Genomic DNA, 19,188 nt, shown 5'->3' on the forward strand with positions numbered 1-19,188 from the left:
ACTGTGCTAGGTGCTGATTTGAGCAAGCAAACAAGACAGGCCGGATCCTTTTCTTATGGAACCTGCATTCTAGTGATGAGAGATGAATAATATACAGGGAGAGGAACAGGCAATGGCAGGGAGTAAGGAATGCTGTGATGACAATGAATAAAGCAATATAATAACAGTCAGATAATAATAAGTGAGGCAAATAATAGAAGTTCAATAAATAGACACTAAATGAATATTTGAGACCATGAACTCCTAGACAAAGACTCTAATTAAAATCACCGTAAGAAAAGCTTATAATAGAAAATAATAACAAGAGAGAGACATGGAGAAAAGGTAATTTAAAAAAGAAAAATAGGCAAAAAATTTTAAATCCAATCTCACATAGAATTTAGTATAAACATGTATGGTAATCACAGAAAACACAGGCTAGAGCTTGTCTGATTTACAAGTTTTAAGGGTAAACACCCATTTTAGATAACAGTGAAACTGGATAAAATGGAATATCTAGGCTGGCTTCTCATCATTTGGGTATCTGTTCAAATATATCATCTCCTCAGAGAAGCCTTCTCTGATTACTCAATCTAATTTGTCCCCTATCTCCATGTTATTCTCTAGCCTAATACCATGACATATTTTCTTTTGAATACTTGTCAACATATGAAATCATTTATTACATTATTATGTTTTCTTTTCATTCTACAAGAAAGTAAGTTCCAAGAAGTAGAGTCCTTGTCTGTCTTATTCATCTGTGAACCTGCAGCGAGGAAAACTGGGTCAGAGAAGGGAAGTGATGAGGTTGATTGTGACTGTGTCTGACTGTTGCTAAGTAATGCTATGTTAATATGTCAGGGCAGGGAGGACTTACAGGGCTACATGCTATACAGGAAATACTAAAGAAGATGATTTGTCCAATCTAGAGGGGAAAAAAGGACTTTCTAGGCACTCTAGAGCTGCCTTTACATATCTGAAGAGATCTACTTAGAAAGAGAGAACAGATTTGTTCTATTGGGCTTCATTGTAGAGAACTAGAATGTCTGGAAACCATATAGAAATGGAGTTCTTTTGAATTTGAAAAAATTTCTGAGCAGTCTAAGCATACCAAAAATGCAGTCATCTTACTTGGTAACAAGTCTATATATTAGATATCATGACATTAGGGAAAATTGGAGTAAATCCTTTCTTAATGTCCAAGAAAACACTAACATCTCTTTAGATGTTATTAAATGTTCTGTAAAATAATAAACTGTGGCAAATTAAGTTTGGGGAACATTGAGTTTTTAAAAAGTGGGGGGGAAATTTGTATTGCAAAAAAAAAATAAAAAATAAAAAATGGAGTCTTTAATAAGTAATTCCCAAAAATGAAATTGAGTATCCAGAGTTTCCCAAATCTGGTTGACCAGAGAATCCTTTAGTCAGGAAATACTAGTTAACTTTTCATGGGATACCAGTGTCTTAAATATTAAAGGTCTGTAAAGTGGGGGTGGGAGTATAGACGTCAGAATGTTATAGATTGACTTCTGTCTCCCCCAATTCATGTGTTGAAGACCTAACTCCTTGTGTGGCTATGTTTAGAAATTATGGCTTTACAGGGGCAATTAGGGCTAAAAGAAGTCATAAAGGTGGGGGCTTTATCTAATAGTACTTTAATTTTACTAGAAAAATTAAGAGACACCAGGGGTTACGCACACAAAGCAAAGGCTATGTGAGGACACAGTGAGAAGATAGTTGTCTGCAAGCCAAAGAGAGAGGCCTCAAGAGAAACCAGCCCTGCCAACACCCAGAACTGTGAGAACATTAATTTTTTTTTCTTCACTTTATTTCAGAGAGGAAGAAAGAGGGAGAGAGAGATAGAAACATCAATGATGAGAGAGATTAGCTACCTCCCACACACCCCACACTGGGGATCTAGCCCGCAACCCGGGCATGTGCCCTGACTGGAATCAAACCATGACCTCTTGGTTCACAGGTCGACGCTCAAACACTGAGCCATGCTGATCAGGCAGAACATTAATTTGTGATGTTAAAATCACCCATTGTTTGGTATTTTGTTTTGGAGGCCTTAGCAGACTAATATATTCACTAACTCTGGGGCTGACTCTGGGGCTACAGGTGATCCCTTCACTAGTGAGCACAATAGACATTATTTTACTAAAAGGAGATGGGAGGTAGGTGTGTGTGTGTGTGTGTGTGTGTGTGTGTGTATGTGTGTGTGTGCATGCATGCATGTGTGTGTGTGTGTGTGTGTGTGTGTGTGTGGTCTATATCCAGATAGTGTGAGGTCATCTAGGAGCAACATGAACCAATAAAAAAAAAATCATTACTGTTCAATTCAATAGTTTCATGATTTGGAACTATTTGGTCTTAATCATTCAAAGAAAATTGAGTAGAACCAAAACATAATATTCCTGCACGTGCTAACTTCCTTTTTCCATGAGAAACAGGAAATGAACTCCTGCTAGACACAAGGTCAAAATGCAAATGTCACTGTGCCTCAGTGCACACAGAGGCATGATCACAGTGGGGACTACATCAAAAACTGAAAATAAGAAGATAAGAAAGGAGCTGGAGTATTAAGGCATCATCACATAGGGGAAGGAGAAGAGGACAGACAAAAGGCTAGAGCTAGTGCAGCCAAGCCTGGGCCATGGATTTTATTTTTTATTTATTATTTTATTATTTTATTATTTTTATTTTTATTTTATTTAATAAATCTTATTGTTCATATTATTACAATTGTTTCTCCTTTTTCCCCCCATATCTCCCCTCCACCCAGTTCCCACCCTCCTTTTTGCCCTTACCTCCCCACCCCCGCTGTCCTCATCCATAGGTGTACAATTTTGTCCAGTCTCTTCCCGTACCCCCCACAGACACCCCTTTCCCCCTGAGAATTATCAATCCACTCCCATTCTATGCCCCTGATTCTGTTGTGTTCACCAGTTTATTCTGTTCTTCAGATTTTTAATTCACTTGACTTTTAGATTCACTTGTTGATAGGTATGTATTTGTTGTTCATAATTTTTATCTTTTTTCTTCTTTTTCCTCTTTTTAAAGAATACCTTTCAGCATTTCATATAATACTGGTTTGGTGGTGATGAACTCCTTTAGCTTTTTCTTATCTGTGAAGCTCTTTATCTGCCCTTCAATTCTGAATGATAACTTTGCTGGGTAGAGTAGTCTTGGTTGTAGGTTCTTCCTATTCACCACTTTGAAACCAGGTGCCAGTGCCTGAGGCTGGCTGCAGCCCAGGAGATGAAGAAGCTGCCTGCCCTGTGATCCCAAGCTGCAGCTAGCAGCAGAAACCTCAGGTCCACCTGCCCCACCTCCTGGGGGAGACTGAGAAATGGGGCCTCAGCGCCTGAGGCTGGCTGCGACCTGGGAGATGAAGAAGACGCCTGCCCTATGATCCCAGGCTACAGCCAGCTGGAGAAGCCGCCCACCCCATGTCCACCGGCCCCATGTCCTGGGGGAGATGGAGAAACCGGGCCCCAGTACCTGAGGCTGGCTGCAGCCCAGGAGATGGAGAAGCCGCCCACCCTGCGGTCCTGAGCACCAGTACCTGCGGCTGGTTGTGGCCTGGGAGACAGAGAAGCCACCCATCCTGCGGTCCAGGTGCCAGCACCTGCAGCTGGCTACAGCCTGGTAGATGGAGAAGCCGCCCACCCTGCAGTCCCGGGCACCAGCACCTGTGGCTGGCTGTGGCCTGGGATACAGAGAAGACGCCCACCCTGCAGTCCTGGGCACCAGTACCTGTGGCTGGCTGTGGCCTGGGATACAGAGAAGCCACCCACCCTGCAGTCCTGGGCACCAGTACCTGTGGCTGGCTGTGGCCTGGGAGACAGAGAAGCCACCCATCCTGCGGTCCAGGTACCAGCACCTGCAGCTGGCTGCAGCCCGGGAGATGGAGAAGCCACCCACCCTGCGGTCCTGGGCCCCAGTACCTGCGGCTGGCTGTGGCCTGGGAGACAAAAAAGCCGCCCACCCTGTGGTCCTGGGTGCCAGCACTTGCAGCTGCAGCACAGGTGAAGCCCCCTGTCCACCATCCCCTGAGGCTGCAGCCAGCCTGGGCGCCTATGGCTGACCAGAGGGAGGGAAGCCCGGATCCTGGGTGCCTGTGGTCAGCTGGAGGAGGGAATCCTGGGTACCAGGTGTGGGCTGAGGCAGAGGTGGTTAGGGGCAATCAAGCCAGCAGGGGAGCAGTTAGGGACAATCAAGCTGGTAGGCAGAAGCAGTTAGGGGCAATCAGGCAGGCAGGTGAGTGGTTAGGAGCCAGCAGTTCTGAATTGTGAGAGGGATGTCCAACTACTGGTTATCCCATGAGGGGTCCCAGATTGGAGAGGGTGCAGGCCAGGATGAGGGACACCCTCCCCACTCCCCCCCGCCTCCTCACCCCCGTGCACGAATTTCATGCACTAGGCCTCTAGTTAGCTTATAATCTTTTGTAGATATTGTGTTTCAGAATGTACTAAAATAAATCTACCAGGCAGAGCATTGGGGAGAAGAGTAAACTGACTTCCCCCAGGTTTTCATTCATTCATATGCCCTTAAACTCAGTAGACAAACAACAGCCATTTGGCCCAATGCAGTTTATAAGCTAATGTCAGGAACCTGTAGCAGAAACTCTGGGCTCATCAGTAATCATCGTCATCATCACAATTACAATTACATGCACTGCACTTTGGATTTTCACGTACATGACACCAATTATATGAACTCTACTATTGTGGCAAGTAATAGTTCCCAATCTAGATTAGATGGAGTTAAAGTTCTGGGATAGTTTCTGTGTCATTTGCAAACTATTTTTAGTTCTCCCCATCTGGTTGTCCAGGGACAAGGTGATATCACACTCCACATCCTCTATGATTGGGCCAGCCCACCTGAAGGTGAGGGAAAGGACAGTGGTGTCATGTCTGGACTGAAATATTTAATTGCTGAAAAGGGAGATCCTCAACAACACATCTTCACTTAACCTTGACAATGAACAACATTCCAAATAGTGAGAACTCTGCCCACCTGGGACCCTTGAAGATAATGCAGGACCATTAGCTGACCACCTTACATGTTCAGCTTGATTAAATAATATAATTTGTTCTAAGCCACATATATCTTGGGGTTAGATGTTACCACAATATAACCAGGTGTTCCTGGTAGCTGCAGGCTCACAGCACATAAATGATTTAACCAGGATCACACAGCTAGGAAATGTCAACACTCTTCTCCAAACTTCATAAATGCTAAAATCACTGTTCCTTCCTCTAGGTCCCAGCTTGCTTCATAGGTTTATTGCCTCAAAAATAAAACCATAGTTTCCCAGAAGCAAAAATATAAACATAAGTATGATCTGTCTAATCTGGGTTTTTGTGAACTAAGGAAACTTTGATATTTTCACTTATTTCATGACTGGGCCAAGTCAAGTTCTACTAATACAACAGGTTTAGAATCCTAACAGTCCCCACCTTTAGGACAAACAGAAAAATAGTTCTCACCTCAAATAACTAATGTGTTGGTCAGATAGGAAGTAGCAATTAAGTGACAAGGACTGCAGCACCACCCAGGGTGTGACATTGTGCTCTGAGAGCCTCTCAAAGCCAGCATTGACTCTGGATGACCTCAGAGGGAAGGCGGGGAAGCCAGGCATTGCCATATAAACATGGTCCCTTTCCTACCTCATGGCTGATACAGCTGCTGTGACTGCCTGAACAGCCTTTGCAGAGCAGCCACCTCCACCATGAAGATCATTGGGGTTCCCCTCCTGCTCTGCACGGTGATCCTCTTCTGCAGCAGCTCAGGTGAGGGAAGGGTAGAGAGTGAACAACCATTAAGCTTGTTTTGCCAAATAACCTTTCCTGGGAGGTAAGCATCTGAGAGAAGTGTCTGGTTATATGGATTTTAACTACCGGCATATGGGTTTAGAATAAAAAGCGTACTGGTTTAGAAAAGAAACAGCCCTGGCCTGGGAAGGGAGAATCTTATGTCCCTAATAGAATTGGGGCGAGGGAATAGGGGGGTTAGGCCTAGTGTCTTCCCATTTAAGGATTTTTATTTCCATCTGTGGAACAAAGAAATGAATTCTTTTCTTCATAAGAACATTGGAAGTTGTTATACACTATTGGATACTATTCCTGTTATTGGATGCTATTCCTCTGAGCAAAGATGCAGAACAACTTGGATGCCTCCCTAAATTATTTCAGGAGGATTGAAATAGAGTACAATTCTCCAGAGGCCAGGAGTCAACAATTAGACTTTTTATATGGTTAAAAAAATAAAATAAGATGTAAACACCTTAAAATTTTATTGCATCCCTTCATATCAATTAGAAGGGGAAGAATATCAAAGATGGTGCTTCAGTTCTTGGCAGTGGTGGCTGCAACACTGCCTGTTGGGATCTGACTTTAAACCGTTATCAAAGTCACAGTGAGTTCCAGAAGTGTCCCATGGTAAGGAAGGGAGGAAATTTGGGTAATTCTCTTGCCTGAACCAAGGGTTTACCTAATGGCTGTTTGCAAACAGCTGAAATTTTTGCATAAGAATGGGGTGTGTGCTGAGACTTATTGCCAGAGGAAACACAGTGTCTTAATCTCTGGAATCAAAATGACATTAATTGATGAGACTTCAAGACTTTGCTTTATTATTAACACTGCTATCTCTATTTCTCTTTCAGAAGCTGCTAGTCTACCTTTAACAACCGTGAGTATGTTGAATTACATTTCAGTTACTATTGACTGTCACTTAGTCAACAAATAATTACCAGATATACTGTATATGTAGGATTAAGTCAGTATGTGTAGGTGGTAAAAAGTGGAGGCAGACACAGATAAAGAAATCTCCTCTGCTGTTTGAAGACATATGACATAAATAACCACAGCCTTAAAATCATTCCCAAGTTAAAAGAGAGAGAGATGACTTTCAGTTGAAAAACTGGTAAAGTCTTGATGGAAAGGACAACATTGAAGAGGTAGGATCTTGGTTAATTGCACAGGCTCTGGATTCAAATCTCAACCTCACCACTTCCTAGCTTTTATGTTATACAAATTCTCTCTTTCAAGCCTTCATCTCCCCCAACCCTGTAAATAGGAGTCATAGTAGAACCTACTCTATTCAGTTGTTCTGAAGACAAAAATCCTGTAAGATTTAAGTTTAAAGCTGGCCTGATATTGTTAACTGCATGCACAAGTCATAATAGAAGTGGTGCCAGTGTGACTGGTATTTATCATAGTGACATTAGTGCTTAAAGTAGTGACACCAGCATCAGAATATCTGAGCTGGAACATCTAGGTTGGTATTTTGCTTCCTGTACTATAGAGGCCAGGGTAGCCTAGCCTGGTATCCAGGAATAATGCAGAACATTCCCCTTGTGTCTGTCACAGGTGGACTGCAGCATTTACAAGAAGTACCCAGTGGTGGCTATCCCTTGCCCCATCACATACATGCCTGTTTGTGGTTCTGACTACATCACCTATGGGAATGAATGCTTCTTGTGTACTGAGAGCTTGTGAGTACCTCACGGGGGTAGGGAGGGGGAAGAAGCTGGGGCCAGTGCCCTGCACTGCAAACCTCTCTTCTTTCCATGAGCCTGCTAAACTCTGCGTGAGCTGTACTTATTCCTACCCAGAAGCAGCTGATGTGGATAGAAAACTGACCACCTCATGGTCAGACCAGGGTTGGGCCACCATTATTTGCCCAACCATTCGTTACAGAACCTCCAACTCCTGTCTCTCAGTTGAAGTCCAACAATAGCATGAGTTTTCAAATTGCTGCCCCAGAGTCCAGAGGTACTGTAGAGGCAATCAGAAGTCACCAAATGTGTTAAAGGGATAATTTGGGGTGGTCTCCAAGTTCAGCTTTTGACTATTTTAAGTTGTGGAGTTCCATATAATATCTTGCTTGCAGAAAGGGTCCTAAGCCCCACACTAAAAAAATAATTGAGCCCAGGACAAGTTAAAATATCAAGTTAAGCCCTAAGCCCAGAAGGGTATGTCTACATATTTACTCCTATGCAGGAATGTTTGTTTCACAAAAGTGACGCTTCTCTAACCTGTACATACTGGGCCTTTGGGCTAGAGACTAGCTTGTATTCAAAGATTCTGAGGGGACGTGTAGTGGAAGCTGTCCTCCTAAAGCAGGACCCAGCTCCATCGCAGGTCCTGCTAACCAGGAAAGGCTTAAGGGCAGGCACTTCAACTTCCTGTGGCAGAATCCCTCCTTTGATGTTTTAAGACATTGAGTGACCAGCCTGGGCCCTGGGATCAGTGGAAGCAGCAGGTGGGGTGGAGGATACACCAGCCTAGGGAAATTCTGCTTCTGCCTCTGAAAAGGACAGTCCTTTTCAGAGACTCCATGGCCTCACCTGCAAAATGAGGTTCTGCCTCAAGATCTCTGTGGTTCCTTTCAGCTCTACTATTATGCAAAATTTCCTCTTGTGTTAATGAATTGTTAACTGTGTCTTCCTGTAGGAAAAGTTATGGAAAGGTTCAGTTTCTTCATGAAGGAAGATGTTAACTCCTCCATAGACATGGACGGGGAGCAATGATATCCTGTGTCTTCTTCATCATCCCTGGGCTCTGATGACCTTCTTCCTCCTCATGGCAGAGGTTCTGGGGGATGGGATGGGTGGAGGATGTGGGGCAGGGGCAGATGTGGGGTCATCTCTGTTGAGTGGAGAAAGTTGTTGTGCTTTCCTTCAAACTCATGCCCAAGTGACCTACTGGCTTCTTTTTGTACCTCATTAAAAGAATCTCCCCAGATAGTTTATCTTTACTTCTGTCTGTATTTGTGTCTTAGATCGGGGTATAACATATATATTTGGTTGTTCAGGAGAAAGTTTTGTACAATGAATCCCAAGTGGCTTCCAAGAAACAAATGCACACACACACACACACACACACACACACACACACACACAAATACACATGTGATCACATACACATGGAATGAAATGGAATTCAATACAATTAAAGCTCAAACTCTAGAGGGGGAGATAAACAAGAATTAAAAAATAATTACACACTGTTTTAAATGCTGGTATATAAGTCATTACTAGGTACCATATTGGAATAATCTTCCTATTGTGTAAATCTGATTCTATTACTTCTCTGTTCAAAACCCTTCATCTGTTACCCTTTGCCTACGGGATAGAATCCAGACTCCAGACATGGTGTTACCCACCCAGCCTGTTCTTCTCCCATTATCTCTGAAGGACACTGACTCTAACACTCCTTTTCCCCGACCCTGTGTCTATACATGCACAGTTTCCTTTGCTGGAAATGACTGTTCCTTTTCTGGTTTCAGCTCAAATTTAGCCCTCCTGTGAAACCTTCTCTGAATTTGGTTTGGCAGAGAAGTGGCTGAGGAGTCAGGAGTTAGTTTGTAAACTAGTTCTGTCACATTCAAGCTGTGTAACTTTGGGTGGATACCTAAACCCTGTGCTTGGCATATGGGGTTATTGTTGTGATGATTAAGTGAAATAACACAAAGCATCCTACAAGATACACGCAATAAATATTAGAGCCTTTCCCTGACTACCCATCATTTGCTCACCTGCTGTTTCCTTGCATTTTGTATTACATTGAATTTAAATTGTCCTGAATAGTTGGTGGTTGTGTTCTCCTACCCTTATCAGATTGTAAACTCTGTGAGGGCAGGACTATATATACATTTTTATATACCTGGCATAATAATTAGTATAATGCTTGATTCATGGTTAGTATATCATAAACATTACCAAATTGTTCTGGGGCCATAGAGGAAGTTGAGTCTAAGTCTGCCTAGTGTGTTGAGGAAACCTCCCCTTGAGTTGTAATTCATCTGAGTATGAGTGGGTTGGGGAGGGGACAGGTAATTCCAGGCAAACAGAAAGCAAGTACAAAGGCACAGAACTTGAAAAACGCATAGGAATTAATTACTGAACACAATTTCTGAATTTGGAAAAATAAATATTGAACACCTACCATGCTCATATCTGAAATCAAACTCAATCTCAGTTGCCTGACCTGCTCCCCCACCAGCTTCCACAATCTCAGGAAATAGCCGTTGTACCAGCTCCCGAAATGTGAGGAACTTGGAAAAATTATCTCCCTGCTAAAGAGTATGAATCATTGCTTGTTTCTGCTGAACCAAGAATTGGCAGTTCATACCTTTTCTCTGTGCCCATTCTGGTGTCTCAACTGGCAACATTTTCCATTGATGCTAGAGAAGGAAAGAGGAGAACCTGGGACTATTTCAGCGCCTATAAAACTGCCATGCTGGTGACTGTTCTTGCAAAAGTAGTACAACATGCAGTAAAACTAGTGAAATCACTTAACTTCCTTGTAACTTCACTTCCTCATCTGTAGAACAAAAAAAAATGGTAACTATGTGACATATTTCTTATGCAGATCAAATTGTGTAACAGAGATGAAAGCACTCAAACTTTTAAGGACATAAAGAGACAAGGAAATAATGCCAGCTTCATCGGGTCCTATTATCTATTAAAAAGTCATGTAAAATAATCTGTCTTTCACAATAAAAGAACTTCCACACCCAGCAGATGTTTCTGCCCTCCTTCCAGGATTCTGATCCTGCAAATAGGTGTTTCACAATTGAGTCAGGAACTCTTGACAATATATAAGGCAAGTGGCTGGGCAGACACCAGAAAGTCACTTCTTTTGCCTCCATCTGACTGCCCTTAGCCTCTTCAGCAGCATGAGAGTGACAGCCTTTGTCCTGCTCTTGGCCCTGGCACTTATTGGTGAGTATCTCCCTCCTAACACTGCTCCTCCCTTGATACCAATAGCTCCTGTCATCTTCTGCCCACATAATTCTGGGGTATACGCTTCACATAGATAATAAGGGAAGTTTTTGAAAAGGCACATTTGTTTGGTCTCCACCAATAAATCACTAAATCATATCATCTAAGGCACTGAGTGGACCTAAATTGTCAACTAAGGCCAAGTCCATTTTGTATAACCTCTTTGGAATGTGTTCATCCAGACTCTACTCTGACTTGATATCATTATTTATAGGGACTGATTTCTTCATAAAGCAGTCCAACCCATTGTTGGGCAGCATGAACTGTTACTTTCCTTCCACTATTGAGTTAAGATCTGACTCCCTAGAATTCTCAACCCCTGCCATCTCTGCCTGCAAGAGCAGACACTTCCTAAAAACTCCACTGTTTTCTCTTACTATTTCCTAAATTCTGATTATGAGATAGGAAGAAATAAGACTCCTTGTTATTATAGCAGCTTTTCCATACTTTTGACTATACTCTAATTCTGCTCCAAAACAAAAATCTGTTTTGTGGGTCAACATTTGATATGCTGATACAGAAGTTCTGAAGAGAATCTTATACTTTGAGAATGTATAAGGTTGAGAATGCTGATACATAAATCAAATATTATTTTTCTGATGAAATTACGTTCTTCCAGAGATTAATTTTTTTTGTACTTGTTTTTCTTACAGATGTAGAATGTGCCAGACAAGGTCAACAGGTCAGTACATCTGTCTTGCTTTGAAACTGCTACTTTTACGTAATTTTAATGCCTGTATCAGTAAGGAAAGCTTGACATTGTACATAATTACATTTCTACCCATTGGAAGAGCTATTTTTTAAAGTTTCAAAATTGCTTTTATTCAAAAATTGTACACAGATCCTTCTGAAACGAAGATGATGGGGGAAAAATGGTTAGATACCAGCATCTGGGTTTCAGTGCCAACTCTGATCAGGTGACACTTAAAGTCCCAGTACTTGGAAAGATTTAGCACAGTACCCACACATAGCAAAGCTCAGTAAGGACAAGTCCTGATTCTTACCATTTTTAAGTGATCCACATGTATCTTTGTTCTCTGTCTTTAAAAAAATGAAGATTTTGGCTCATATGAAGCTTTCCTTCATGGCTCACATTAAGTAATGACTGTTATTAAGAAAATGTAGGTGTGATTGCAACAACTTTATACCAGCAGTCAGGCACTTTGGGTTCTAGTCCAAGCTCTACAGCTTTTTAGTGGTGAGACCCTTTGGCCTAAGCAGCTCCTTTCACACCTTTGAGTCTTTTGTTTTATCCTATTAAAGAAAATAATGTTAAGAACGTAAGTTTGGAGTCAGGCAGGCCTGAATTCAAGCTATCCTTCACAACTTAGTAGCTGTGTGAGAATGACAAGGATTAATGAGCATTAAGCCATGGTCGTTTCCTGGTCACTTTTTGACCATTACACCAATTCTGGCACTGGGAGTTGAGCAGGCAAGGAGAGGAAGTGAAATCATGCTGGTATGTCCACAGCATGGGGCACTACCCTTTCTGTTCTGCTCCACTAGACTTGAGGTTCCTCTGCTGTCATGGCATGCTTACTAATCTTTGTATTTCCAGCACTCAGCTCAGCCCTAAGACTAGGGCTCAGTGACTAGAGGAATGACTAAGTTCACTCCTAGAACATATCTGAAGGGGAGGAGGAATTCAACTTTAACTTGGAGCATATTTCAGGTTATCCAAGTAGAAATGTTGAACAATTAGTAAAATATCATGTCTGGAACTCTTGGGCAGAAAGAGCTGAGAATGCAGTCTTCTATATAGAACTGGAGTTTGTGCAGACCTGGAAGGGAAGCCTAGGAAGAGAAATTATAGTGATTATATATTCAGTGTTTTCCATGCTGTGTAGTGCTAAGCATTTCACACACATCTGCTCAGTTATGCATTTGTTACTTTAATCTGACAATGTAGGTATATCACCTTCATTTTGCAGATAAAGAAACTAAGGCTTAGACAGGCGAAATAATTGTCCCAGGTTCGGAGAGTTAGGATTTGAATTTCAATATGCTTGACTTTTCTGTCCACACTCCTCAATTTGCTCATAGATGAAAAAAAAAAACAGGAAATTCTTGCTTAGTAATTGTCTACTTGCTCCCACAAGTGGCTCATCCCCTTGGCTTTACTCCAGGAATTTGAAAAAGTGGTTCTCAACCACAATCTATAATAATAAAAGCATAATATGCTAATTAGAACAGACAACCTTCTGGACAAAAGCCAGGCCTGCGAGGGAAGCCTGGGTCCTGGGTGCCTGCAGGCAGCTGGAGGGAAGCCAGTGCCAGCAGCTGGGGGAAGGAAGGCCTACTCTTGCACGAATTTCATGCATCGGGCCTCTAATGTTAACAAAAATCTATGTGCTGATGATGTGTATAGCAAGTAATTTGTTACCAATAGTTAAAAGTTTCCAATGGTGTACTAGTTATTAAAACAATAGTATTTATTTCTATAATACATCTCACACTTGCATTCATTTAGAACTTTTTAAGTGAAAGAGTGAAAGCAGGAAACCAAATGTTCCATGAGCATTAAGAACTGACACATAAAAAATAAAAAAAAAGGAACTGACATATCAGCCAGTACTAACTACAGTGGGTGGATTCTACATTTAAATAAATTGTGATTTGATTACCAGCTACTACTCAAGATTTTATATCTTATATAAAACATCTCTATACTTGATATATTTCAAAGAAGTTAGATAAGGACAGACAACTAGAATAAAAAATGAATGCATCCGGAAGCCTTCTAAACTTGGAAAATTCTAAATCCTGGGAGTAAAAATTTGGTAGAAGGAATTAAAGATTTTTAATCTCTATTTTCAGGTTGATTGTAGTAAGTTTAAAAAATTACCACCAGGAGAAGAGAGACTGTGTTATGAAATATATAGACCAATTTGTGGATCTGATGGCAAAACTTATGCCAATGATTGCTTCTTTTGTTCCGAAGTTGAGTAAGTATTGAAATATTTTTCTTTTCTATATTTAAAGTATAATAATCGTGTTAAAACAAATGTATCACATTTCAAAGAAGTGGTTTAAGGCACAAGGAATATGTGGATCATCTCACATTGAGTGTGGTGAACAGAATTCTCACAATTCATTGGATTTGGAGTCCTTGGTACCATTGTACCCCCTACATATTCTGGTAGTAATAGTCAACCAGAGAAGCCTAGCATCTTTGAATTGGAAGGAAATTTAAGGGTAATCTAATTACACTTCCAACTACTAATTTATTGCTTAAACTCCCTCTACACAAAACGTCACCAAGTCATCTCACAGTCTATGCTTATTTCCAGGGACAAGGAACATTCCTCCTCCTAGGCATGCCAGTCTGCATCTGTTAGAATGTTTATTGTTGAGCTTCAACAGTTTAAATACGTTAGAGTCCCCCAATGACTGGTGCAAAAGGGGGACAATATCTGAAAAACCTAAAGAACTTGTTCTGTTTCAGAGTATGATTTCTCCACAAAATATGTATGTTGGAGTGCTAATTAAAATTAAGTAGTCAACAGTACTTTAAAGGTTAAAAAGTATTTGTCTGCAAGATAAGTAGCATCAGCTCAAAAAAAAGGTAAATGGTAAGTTATGTACTAGAATGTATAGAAACATATAGTTCCTTTTAACTATTTCCAAAATATAAATGGGTTAAAACAAACATCTAATATATATGGTTTATTATATATGGAATTGGTTTTTTATAAGCAAAAAGTTACAATGTTATGACAAGAGGTGTCTAAATATGCATCACCTTTAAATAAAATAATCCATTAAAATATGTTTTCAGGGACATAAACTGTGCTGTATTTGGAGCATTGAACCTTATGTTAAATATTTCTAAATTGCAATCACTCCTCTTAAATACATCTGTATGTGAAGTAACCTGGTACATTTTTGGGGTTCATTAGTAAAGTTTGGATGCTAATAAAATGCTTATGGCTTCAATATTTCATTTGTTACTCTTTCCTCTCCACAGGAAAACAGACAACAAACTTAAATTTGTACGTTTTGGGGCATGTTGAATCTATCATGTGATTCCATTCACAAGAGGCACATTTCTTCTCCCATTTAATCTTGCCTCCATTGTCTTGATTTAGTTGTAGAATAAAGTGGACCTAAATGAAATAAACATACCTGACTTTTTTTATTTAAGAGCAGAATCTTCTAGGTTTGTTTCACTTTGGGGTGATGTCGGATAGACTATCTTATGGTCACATTCTGTGGGGGAAAGCCAATTAAGACCACATGGGAATCAGAAAATCAAAGGACCCAAAGCTGATGCCTTCTTCTTTCTCAAGCTAGGGAAACACCGTCTGTGCATTACTTATTTCTAAAAAAAATCAAACAGATAGAGAGGGTGTTCAATTAATGCTTTATAAATAAACTAAATTAAGATTAACTGGATTTTACCTCTGTCACAAGTAAGCAAGGAAATTACAGTGTTTTATCCCAGATAATCCTAAAAGCACATATCAACTCCTGATCCAGCCACAGAATTTGTAAGTATAGTAGCATTCTAATGCATAGTATTCTGTTTGCTTTCAAACTCTGAATTCCTTCTACTAGTTCCCATAAAAGGAATCCACACACAAAAAGAAATGCTTTTCTAGAGATAGTGTGGGAGTGACCCAGATGGCGGTTACCTTGCACAGCCACAGCCTAAAACTCCTCATTATATTCCAACCCTCTACTCTCAGCTCTTACAACAAACACTACTGTGCAAATCCTTGTCATTTGTAACATGAAAAGACCATTGCCATAAAATTTTAAAGATGCAGGACTAAAATAACACAAAAACAATTAAATACATTGCCAAATGTGTTACTAGAAGTGAAGCCTACTCCAATTATAAGAAATCTCACCCTGTTTCCTTTTTAATTAGTTCTTCCTCATATGTAAGCATAGCAGTCATTACTACATCCTAATAAACAGGTCCTTGTGGAACAGGTAACTCCTGTCTGTCTCAGAACAAATGCTGAAACATTGGCTTTGGAATTTTAATGAACAATGAGAGTACAGATCAAAGAAATGGAAGTCAGATCTATAAATACATGTCTTAACAAAACGCATCCAGATGGATGCATCCTGAACACTTTTCAGAATTTCTTAAGGAAAAAGAGAAAACACTGAGTCAAAAAATTAAGCTTTTTTAGAGTGCCTGCTTACAACTGGAAAAAACTGCTGGAGTTCTGAGAGATGCAGGAAACTATCATTCCCAGTTGCTTCTTTCCTGGGACAGGAGGCATTTAGTGCTCAACAATAAGATTGGGGTGTAGATCCAAGGCAGTGCTCAGCCATCCCCCGGGTGCCTCAACGAAGAGTAGGCCTGGGTTGGGGTTTCATTCGCCAAGAACCCAGCCCCTGAATCGCATTGCGCATGCGCAGGCCCTCTGTTCTGATGTTGGCTGGGCTGCCTCTCTTTAACCTGCTCTGTAGCCAGACCCTCTGGTTCTCTGCACGTCTGGGTTGTGCTCCTTGCCTCCCTCCTCCTTTTCACTTCACCTCTCCTAGAAATGGAGCCCAGGGGCAGACACCCCAAACTACTGGCAACCTTCTGTTGGGGCGCTCACCCCCCTGGTCGCCCTGCCTCTGTTTCCGCTGCCTGCCTGTTTGAGTTCCAGTTTTTCTTCTTTTTGAGGCCAACAGATTGTCTGAACTACCATCTGTTTGCTGCCACACCCTACAGATATTAGCGCGTTCGACCTGCCAGACTGAAATTATTAGTTATAATATAAATGATTAAGATGTATAACTATTGGTTAAGGTGGTGATCATTTTGCAATATATACAGCTATCGAATCATTATGCTGTACATATGAATCTAATATAATGTTATATATTCATTACACTTGAATTTTTATAAAGCACACTAAGAAATAAAACAAAAACAAACAAACAATAGGGCTTTGGAAATAGAGAACCCTGGGGTCAAATCTAAATTTGCTACTTCTGAGTAACCTTGAGTTGGTGGTTTAACCTCTGAGTTTCAGTTCCTGCATTCCCCACTGGGGGCAATAGCAGTTCCTATGAACTGGCATGAACCTATGTACATACAGTTCATAATATTGGGCCTGGCACGTAATTAGCAAACAATGAATGAATGGTTTAAAAAGTAATCACAGCAAAATTCCGTGGTTGTCCAGTTTGTCCCTTAAGCACATGGATGGTTCTAATTTAGGTTCTGGCTCCTCTTGATCTCCTCCCCACCCTATCATGCCTGCCTGACACCTGCCTGACCGTGTCCTGAGAGACAGCACCATGAACCTTCTGTTAAAGCACTCGGCACTGTTACAGCCACTGAAGTCTGCCATATGGAAGTCCCCATGAAGAGTAAGGCAAAAAAAATCAAGGGCATCTAGAATATTCATGGTAGGGTACATAACAAGTACTCAATACATACTATTCTTGTTGTTTAAAAGTATAAAACACTGAGGGCTACAATCTTCACACTCAGTGAGAGACTGCCTTTGCAGGATTCCTAAAAGACAATCATGCAGCTTCTGTTGGACTCTGAGTGAGAAGGAGCTCACTCCTTTCTGAGGCAGTCATTAATGGGAACTCTTACTGTCAATACTTCCTATCAAGCTTAGCGTTGCCCCATAGTATTTAGTATTTACTCCTTCATTTGTCCTAAATATAACCCTTGAGCCACAAAGGAAAAGTCTAATTGAGAACCTTTTTTTTTTTTTTTCACAAACACCTCTTTATTGCACACATTTCAGGCACAGGTACCTGGAAGAAGCTGTATTGCAGCTTTTATACAGGGTGGCTCAAGAGGCAGCAAGTACCTACCTCTCTACCCCACCCCCCAAATACTCAGCAGCCTAGATATCAGTGTCAGTCCCACTGAAATCTCCCGAATATTCTATCCTCTCACCCAGCACATCATCCAGTCCTGTGCCCAGGATAGTCAGGCACCTCTGGGGGTCTAAGGAAGTCCTTGGTCTTGATCCATAGTAGAGGGAAAGGGAGGTACAAGATGGTCAGGCATAGGTGTGATGCCCTCACCAATCCTAAAACTTTCAGTAACTTTAAGATAGTTCTTGTGTACCTCCTGAATATCCTAATGTTAGTTGAAGAAAACCTTGGACCAGGTCCTATACTATGTCATTATCTCATGTAATTCATAAAACAAGTCCAGTAATAACTTTATCTAAATATAAAGGAGAGTGTTTTTATTATCCACCACTAGAAGCCCGGTGCATGAAATTCGTGCACGGTGGGGGGTTGTCCCTCAGCCCAGCCTGTCCCCTCTCCAATCTGGGACTCCTGGAGGGATGTCTGACTGCCCGTTTAGGCCCGATCCTGGTGGAATCAGGCCTAAACGGGCAGTAGAACATCCCTCTCACAATCCAGGACTGCTGGCTCCCAACTGCTTGCCTGCCTGCCTTCCTGATTGCCCCTAACCACTTCTGCCTGCCAGCCTGATCACCCCCTAACCACTCTGCTGCCAGCCTGTTTGCCCCTAACTTCCCTCCTCTGCCAGCCTGGTCACCCCTAACTGCCCTCTCGCAGGTTGATTACCTCCAACTGCCCTCCCTTGCAAGCCTGGTCCCTCTCAACTGCCATCCCTTGCAGGCCAGGTGCCTCCCAACTGCCCTCTCCTGCTGGCCATCTTGTAGTGGCCATCTTGTGTCCACATGGGGGCAGGTCTTTGACCACATGGGGGCAGCTATATTGTGTGTTGCAGTGATGATCTATCTGCATATTACTCTTTTATTAGATAGGATAGAGGCCTGGTACAGGGGTGGGGGCCAGCTGGTTTGCCCAGAAGGGTGTCCCGGATCAGGGTGGGGTTCCCTTGGGGTGTGGGGCGGCCTGAGCGAGGGGCCTGTGGTGGTTTGCAGGCCGGCCACGCCCCCTGGCAGCCCAAGTGGAGGCCCTGGTATCTGGAATTTATTTTCCTTCTACAATTGAAACTTTGTATCCTGGAGTGGAGCCAAGCCTGCTGCTCCCTCCAGGATGGCAGCCATTTCTGTGGCAGTTAATTCACCTTCTACAATTGAAACTTTGTAGCCTTAAGCGGGTGAGCCTGGCCAGGGTATGCGGAAAGCTTTGCTTCCCCTGTTGCTGGTGGCAACCCTGGCCTGCTCTCTCAAGTTCCATTCTGCCGCCTTTTGTTTGAATTTGTTTACCTTCTATAATTGAAACTTTGTAGCTTGAGTGGAGGCTTAGGCCTGCAACGGCTATCGGAAAGCTTGGCTTGCTCTGTTACCTGGGAAACCTTGCTCTCTGTGGCTGTAGCCATCTTGGATGGGGTTAATTTGCATACTCGCCCTGATTGGCTGTTGGGCGTGGCTTATGTAGCGGAGTGATGGTTAATTTGCATATTACCATTTTATTAGAGAGGATGGTAAATCTAGCATCTAATTGGTAAATCTAGCATCTGGAACATGATAGGAACTCTAAAAACAATGAGAAGT

General features: G+C 41.8%; 2 protein-coding genes and 1 long non-coding RNA gene across 3 annotated transcripts in view; 2 read left to right on the forward strand and 1 right to left on the reverse strand.

Moving 5' to 3' along the window:
• Positions 1-19,188, reverse strand: part of LOC129149503 (uncharacterized) — a 75,780-nt gene that overhangs the window by 42,275 nt on the left and 14,317 nt on the right. The gene's annotated exons all lie outside the window — the stretch shown is intronic.
• On the forward strand, positions 5,604-8,745 carry SPINK7 (serine peptidase inhibitor Kazal type 7). The gene is made up of 4 exons (XM_008152266.3): positions 5,604-5,777; positions 6,650-6,675; positions 7,356-7,480; positions 8,442-8,745. Exons 1-4 carry the CDS (start codon positions 5,717-5,719, stop codon positions 8,485-8,487), a joined length of 258 nt encoding a protein of 85 aa, XP_008150488.2. The 5' UTR covers positions 5,604-5,716; the 3' UTR covers positions 8,488-8,745.
• Positions 8,926-14,898, forward strand: SPINK9 (serine peptidase inhibitor Kazal type 9). The gene is made up of 4 exons (XM_028161500.2): positions 8,926-10,714; positions 11,428-11,456; positions 13,592-13,719; positions 14,742-14,898. Exons 1-4 carry the CDS (start codon positions 10,669-10,671, stop codon positions 14,785-14,787), a joined length of 249 nt encoding a protein of 82 aa, XP_028017301.2. The 5' UTR covers positions 8,926-10,668; the 3' UTR covers positions 14,788-14,898.

The sequence above is a fragment of the Eptesicus fuscus genome, chromosome 6 (assembly GCF_027574615.1).
Source record: "Eptesicus fuscus isolate TK198812 chromosome 6, DD_ASM_mEF_20220401, whole genome shotgun sequence".
Classification (NCBI taxonomy): domain Eukaryota; kingdom Metazoa; phylum Chordata; class Mammalia; order Chiroptera; family Vespertilionidae; genus Eptesicus; species Eptesicus fuscus.